Genomic DNA, 6,694 nt, shown 5'->3' with positions numbered 1-6,694 from the left:
AACTTTCGAATTCTGTTGGCTAGCGTTAGAGTCCGTAGACCAATGGTGGTGGACGAGCACGGATAAGCCCGACCCAGTACATCCTTTCGGTCGGCTCTCCGCCTTTGAACTGGAAGGGAGTGCCCGTGTTTTACCTAGCCATTGGCTACAGCGGCCGTCACTCTCCTGACGCCTTAGCCCGACTTGGTGATTGGTCCCGCCCAGGCGCGAAATGTAACGCGGGAAAGTCTAGGATTCGGTGGAGTCGAGGCGGCTGCCGCTAACCACCTTTGGAAAGAGGCCGCGGCTGTTAGCCGACTGGGAGCCGGAGCGCGGCTGCCTGCCGGCCTGCGTCCCCATAAGAGCTCTTTGCAGCTCCCCTGTAATGCAAGCCTGAGGCGTTCCTGCCGGACCATAGGAAGAGTCGGGAGCGGCAGCGCCGGATCGGCTTGGGAAGGGGGCGAGTTTTGGCGCAGGATGTCTGAGAGGCCGGGCCCTGCGCCTGTGATCTTGTTTTCGGGGGATTCACCGAAGCGCGTCTTGGTCTCTGTCATCAAAACCACCCCGATCAAGCCGCCGCGCAGAGGCAGCGAGGAGCTCGCCCGGGCTCCTCCGCCGCCGCCCATCCCCACCAGTCCGGGCTTCAGCGACTTCATGGTGTACCCCTGGCGCTGGGGAGAGAACGCGCACAACGTCACTCTCAGCCCTCCGCCGGCTACGACTCAGCCTCTCTGCGATGGAGGTGGAGGGAACAGCCACGGGGCCAGAGACGCAGGCGGCCGTTCGGGCGCGGACGACGAAGAAGCGGGCAGCCCGGACAGCGGCATTGGGAGCAGCGGACACTTGAGGGTGAGTGGACTCGGGAGCGCCGTTTGACAGAGGCTGGCTGGGTTGCCAGCAGTGGAGACGAAGGACGAAGGGGCTTCCGAACGCGCGCGCGCAGCCGGCGACCGTTGGGGGAAAGGCTGCTTTTAAAGGGTCCCTGTGAACGTTGGAACACGGCCACACACACACACACCCCATTCCCTCCTTTCTCGAATCGCCCGAGGCTTAAAGTTAAGTCATTTCCGCGAGTGATTCACACTCTTAATGACGACACCTCCGCGCGCCAAAACCCGATTTTTCCCCCCCATGTCGGCGGCAAGCCAGTGCTTGGTTGCGCGCGCGCTATTGTACTAATAAGCCACAGAATGTGCGCGCGACTAAACAGGTAGTGCCCGCGCACGCGCTGTTATTTTTTCTAACCCCCCCCCCTTCAGTTAGTGACCCGTGCGCTCGTCGTTGTAAACAGAGTGAGAGCTGTATCGCGGGGATTCCCATGGCGTTAGGGGATATCTGTGAGGGACTCCTTTATACATCATTATTTAGCTTCTACATTGGCAGCTTCCTTGGCTTTCTGACAACGCGAAGGCAGGAATTCCGAAAGTTGTCAAAATGGGTAAAATGGGAAGTTTCCCTTTTTGGAGGTATGTTGACAGGCAAGAGCTGAGCCAGCAGAACAGCCTGTAAGGGTGTCATTGCAAGCGTCTTGTGCAAAGTATTTAATACAATGACGAGCATGGTAGATCTCTGCATGTGTCACAAATAGGCTTCAAAGCTTATGCATCATTATAGATTGTAGAAATGAGGAGTCATGCTTAGCAGTTATTGTTACGTGCCACCAGGGGTCTTGTTGTAGAAAAAGAGCTGCCGGAGCTCATTAGCATAACTCATTAGCATAACTTATTTGCATATGCCACGCCCCCTGACATCTCCGGAAGTGACAGAAGGCCACACCCCCTGACATCACCGGAAGTGTGTCAGAAGGCCCGGCTACTTACCCTCCTGCTTCATCCTCATTCCCAAACGGAATGAGGATCGAAGCAGAGGGCGGGGTAAAGAAGGGGGCGGGGCTTCACCACGTGACCGCCCCGCCCCCTAGAGGATCTCTTCCGGAGCTCCGTACCTGAGAGCTCCCCCCCGACTAGAGCCCTGCGTGCCACAAAATGTACCCATTGCACCCACCAGCCTCAAAGCAGTATTTTTTCTCCATCTGTGAAGTCCCCCAAATTCAGCCTTGTTGTTTTACCTGGTTGTTGCTGCTCTTTTTCACTGCTGCACATCCAGCAGTGATGAGGGATGGAGTCTGGTCAGTAGTGGGTCCTTTATCAGTGTGCAGGCCCCAACTGATAAGTGACTGTGCTAGCTATTGTCTGACTGCCCTTCGCCCCAGTTCCTGTTTTGTTCCATTAGATTAATGTTTGTAATGTCCATCTTAAACTCACCCTGGCAGTTATTTGATAAACATCTGTTCTTGGTTGTGTATGTTTACTTACTAGGATGGGATTAGAAGAGGCCGACCAAGAGCAGACACCGTCCGAGATCTAATAAGCGAGGGAGAGAATTCATCTAGCAGAATTCGTTGTAATGTTTGCAACAGAGTCTTCCCACGAGAGAAATCCTTACAGGCACACAAAAGAACTCATACTGGTAAGTGGAGTGTTGAGGAATAAAACTGATCACCCATGTTCTTTCAAACCCCAGGAAATAATAGAAAACCACTTGTTCAGTTCCTTTGGTGAGAGCCAGTTTGGTGTAGTGGTTAAGTGTGCGGACTCTAATCTGGGAGAGCCGGGTTTGATTCCCCACTCCTCCACTTGCACCTGCTGATGTGACCTTGGGTCAGTCACAAGCTCTGGCTCAGCTGTCCTTGAAAAAGAGCAGTTTGTCTCAGAGTTCTCTCAGCCCCACCCACCTCACAGGGTGTCTGTTGTGGGGAGGGGAAGGGAAAGGAAAGGAGTTTGTAAGCCGCTCTGAGACTCCAAGTGAAGGGCGGGGGATAAATCCAATCTCCTCCTCTTCCTCTAATTGTTGCCCTTTGTGGTTTCTGCATTGCACTGCTGAGATTTTACGCTGGCACAGAGTCACCAAAAAGCCTTCTGAGAGTAATGAAGCATTCCCTAACTTCAGGGGGTTAAAGTTTGTGTCCTCCTTGTACTTTACGCAAATGAAGGTTTTCGTAGGGCTAAGATTCTGCGTTTTCATGGATACTTTGGCGGAGGACACCAATGAGTTATTTTGAAGTTCTCTTTTGTTGCCCATGTTCTAGAGTTAAATGCTTCTAAAAGCCATTGTTTTTATTATGAGAAACATATGCTTAACCAGTAGGGGGAGCAAGAGTGCAGAAAATAGCTGAGCAAAGACACTATTTTTGTTCATTGTAATGATGATTGACTTTAAACACATTCTTATTTTAATGGATAAATAAGTGCTTAACCAGATTCTTTCCATGGAATCAGGATTCCTAATTTTGCTTGCACTGTATTCAGTTGCATTGAACTGCTCTAAATCTTAAATGTTGGCTTGTCCAGTGATCTTTGACTGCCTTATTTGCAAAATGTGACTTTCCAGCAGCACCTAGCTCCCCTCTCTCCTGAAAATGCTATTCCTAAGGGTCAGGAGACCAACAGGAATAACTTGGGATAGAGAGCTAGCATGGTGTAGGGGTTAAGAGCAGCAGACTCTAATCTGGAGAACCGGATTTGATTCCCCATTCTTCCACATGAAGCTTGCAGGGTGATCTTGGACCAGTCACAGTTCTCAGAACTCTCTCAGCCTCACTTACCTCACAAGGTGTCTGTTGTGGGGAGAGGAAGGGAAGGCGGTTGTAAGCTGCTTTGAGGCTCTTAAAATAGAGAAAAGTGGGGTATTAAAACCTACTCTTCTTTTACTTCATATAGGGGTACAGCAGGGAAGGTGAATCAAGAAAAATGGCACACCTTGCTTTTTGTTTCACATAGATCTAGTTTCAAGCCATACTTATTACTTGCTTCTAATCTGATTTATTTATTTAGCATCTTTTTCATAGTAACTAAATGTAAGGTTGGATCCAGCCAACTTTGTCACTCAGTCCCTGCTCCATACTACAGTCCCATTCCATATGGCTTTTGTACACAAAGGTCCCATGATCCCCAGCATATCGTACTGGTCAAAAGAGACCCATCCTGCCCTTTCCAGCAGCAGAATGAGAATAAAATTTGAGTATAACGTAACAAAACTGGTAACGATGGCACAGTTCCAGAACAAGCTTTAGATGGCTTAATTTCTGCACAGAGACTCCTTGTATAACTTCAAAGGGAAAGTAACTATTTACTTTCTTTCTCCAGGTGAAAGGCCTTATTTGTGTGACTACCCTGAGTGTGGGAAAGCTTTTGTTCAGAGTGGGCAACTTAAAACGCATCAACGTCTCCATACAGGAGAAAAACCTTTTGTTTGTTCAGAAAATGGTGAGCATTTTTTTCTCATAGAAAATGCTGTGAATACAGTCTGAGGTATATCATTTTTTTTGGAGAAGGTGATAGCCTGAAAGAGAAGAAAGGAGGCATATACGACTGGTCTAACAACAAAGCCAAAGAAAAGCTGAATTCTTATTGTTTTCACTGCTCAGTTTATGTGGTTAATTCTTCTACTGAAATGAGTGGATCAGAGCCTGACCAAATTTTCAAAAGCAGGGTATGTTTTGAAAAATGTTTATTTGACATCTTCTAACACACTCAGCAGTGAAACCTCACCAGAATCGATTGTTAATGGGCAATTGAGAAGAGAAGATGCTTGGGGGGAATGTTCTAGAATGGATTTTATAAAATAGTGGAGATCCTTTGTGGATTCCTGGGACAAAGCAGTTCTGAGTGGGGACAAAGAATGGATAATTTGCTGGGGAAGGCAGGTAATTGGGTGGGATGGAACATTTTTGTAAGGAACAAGTAGAAGTTGGGGACCAGAAGAAGTTTTGTAGAGAACAATAGTGTATGGATCACCCATTATTTTTGGCAAAGGAGATGGGAACCAGCATTAATTTAGGAGAGAACACAGGCTAGAAGCCTTATAAGTCCGAATCTTTGTTTAATCCTCAGTAAGGAAAATGCTTTCTCTGCACATTCAAAGGTACTGTTTCTTACACTCCAGGACTTGGTCTTAGTACTGAAAAGAGATTCTGGAGTTTATCCCGAGTGAACCCTGCTACAAATGAAGCACAGGAAAGGGAACCATCTTCTCTGTGGTTTGGGTTGTTTCTGCAAAGGCATGCCTGCCTCGTTTTCTGAGGAATAGGCACAGGGGTTGGGGTTAAATATGTGGCTTGCAAAAATGGCAGGGGGAGAACATAAGCAATAAGCTGATGTCCAGTGAGAGTGTGACTATAGGAAACTATCCTATGCAGCCTAGGTAAATGGGGGACTTCAAGGTGGTGGGTTGGCTTGAATATACAAGGGAAATTTTAAGGTGCTATGGATTATGGAATCCTAAATCCGTGGCTAAATTGTGTGAATTTGTTGTAACTTTGGTTGTTGGGCCCACTAATCTTTTCTTTATGAGGTTAAATACAAAAATGTTAAATTTTATAGTGCATGTATAAAACCTTCATCTTGGTGCTAAGTGATTCTTTTTCTTCTAATAAGGATGTGTAAGCAGATTCACACATGCAAACCGTCACTGTCCCAAGCATCCCTATGCAAGGCTGAGGAGAGAGGAACCTACAGACAGGTTGAATAAAAAACAAACAGCAGATAATAAAGCTGTTGCTGAATGGCTGGCAAAGTAAGTGGATGAATGGATTGGCTTTATACTTGTTGTCCCTTCTGAGTGGTCTTTCCTTAGCTTAACTAAATGGAAAATCTTCATAAGAAGCTAACTGAAGACAATTCTGCCACGACAATGTCTAATGTTAAGTTTCATCCTTATAGATACTGGGAGATGAGAGATCAACGTACTCCTACATTAAGAAGCAAAGCTACTCATAAGCCTGATCAGGAGCAGCAAGATCCCATGGAGTATCTCCAGTCTGATGAAGATGAGGATGAGGAAAAGAGTACTACCCATTCAGCTGCCTGTAGTCGCCTTCAGGAACAACGTGAACGCTTACATGGGGCACTAGCACTCATTGAGCTTGCAAACCTGGATGGAGCTCCACTGCGACAGTAGTAGAAAAACTGAACCTGCTGATAAATGTACTGCATTTTGGTACTTAAAAAGTTAGCTCCTCAGCATAAGCTAAGCACCTTATTTGCTTTCATAGGCTGCTATTCTGTAGAATTTATGAAGAATGTTGTTGCCCCGAGAAGATGGGGTAAGAGAATTGCACTTTTTTGTAAGGTAAAGTCAGATATAAAGCTTTTTAAAGTATTTTGTAAATAGGCTGCGTAATGCAGGGTGAAAAATTCATTATATTGAATGCTAGATTTGCAAGGTTAGGGCTGTGCTGCTATTCACAGTTACATGGAAGTAAGCCACTGTGCTATCAGGGGAACTTTCCTCCATGTAAAAATGTTTAAATCAGGATGCCAGTCTTTCTTTGATGCAGTCCTCACAGGAAGCACTTTCTGAACTCATCACTTTAGAATAATGGTACACGTATTGAAAGAAAATAGTTGAAAGACTATTTTAAAGTTGGATGTAAGTAGGAACCGTGGTTTTCAAATGTCAATATTTTACCTAGCATTACTGACAAGGCTTCTAGAACAGCAGTCCTAACCTTGTAGTAGCATTGAAGAACCAGGTGATGCGTTGTTCAGGATCTTTACTGTGACTGCTGACATTAAGGCTGACTTTACTGATGTGGACTGAGATCTTGGCAGTCTCTTGGTTGAGTAGCACTTCGTATTCCTTACGGAATGTTGGGAACATTTGCACATTGTTGGACTTGCCTATAACTTCGTGATGTAGTCTTGCAAATTCTAGG

General features: G+C 46.3%; 1 protein-coding gene across 1 annotated transcript; it reads left to right on the top strand.

Annotated features, from left to right (window-relative positions):
• The first annotated feature begins 349 nt into the window (after window positions 1-349).
• On the top strand, window positions 350-5,937 carry ZNF367 (zinc finger protein 367). Its single transcript, XM_015412675.1, has 5 exons — window positions 350-828; window positions 2,298-2,448; window positions 4,125-4,244; window positions 5,415-5,553; window positions 5,700-5,937. The coding sequence occupies exons 1-5, from the start codon at window positions 457-459 to the stop codon at window positions 5,935-5,937; spliced, it is 1,020 nt and encodes a 339-aa protein (XP_015268161.1). The 5' UTR covers window positions 350-456.
• The last annotated feature ends 757 nt before the right edge of the window (window positions 5,938-6,694 follow it).

This window comes from Gekko japonicus, unplaced genomic scaffold (genome assembly GCF_001447785.1).
Source record: "Gekko japonicus isolate JY-2015 unplaced genomic scaffold, Gekko_japonicus_V1.1 scaffold355, whole genome shotgun sequence".
Classification (NCBI taxonomy): domain Eukaryota; kingdom Metazoa; phylum Chordata; class Lepidosauria; order Squamata; family Gekkonidae; genus Gekko; species Gekko japonicus.
Note: the sequence above shows the minus strand (reverse complement) of the source record. Positions and strands in the feature narration are given on the sequence as shown.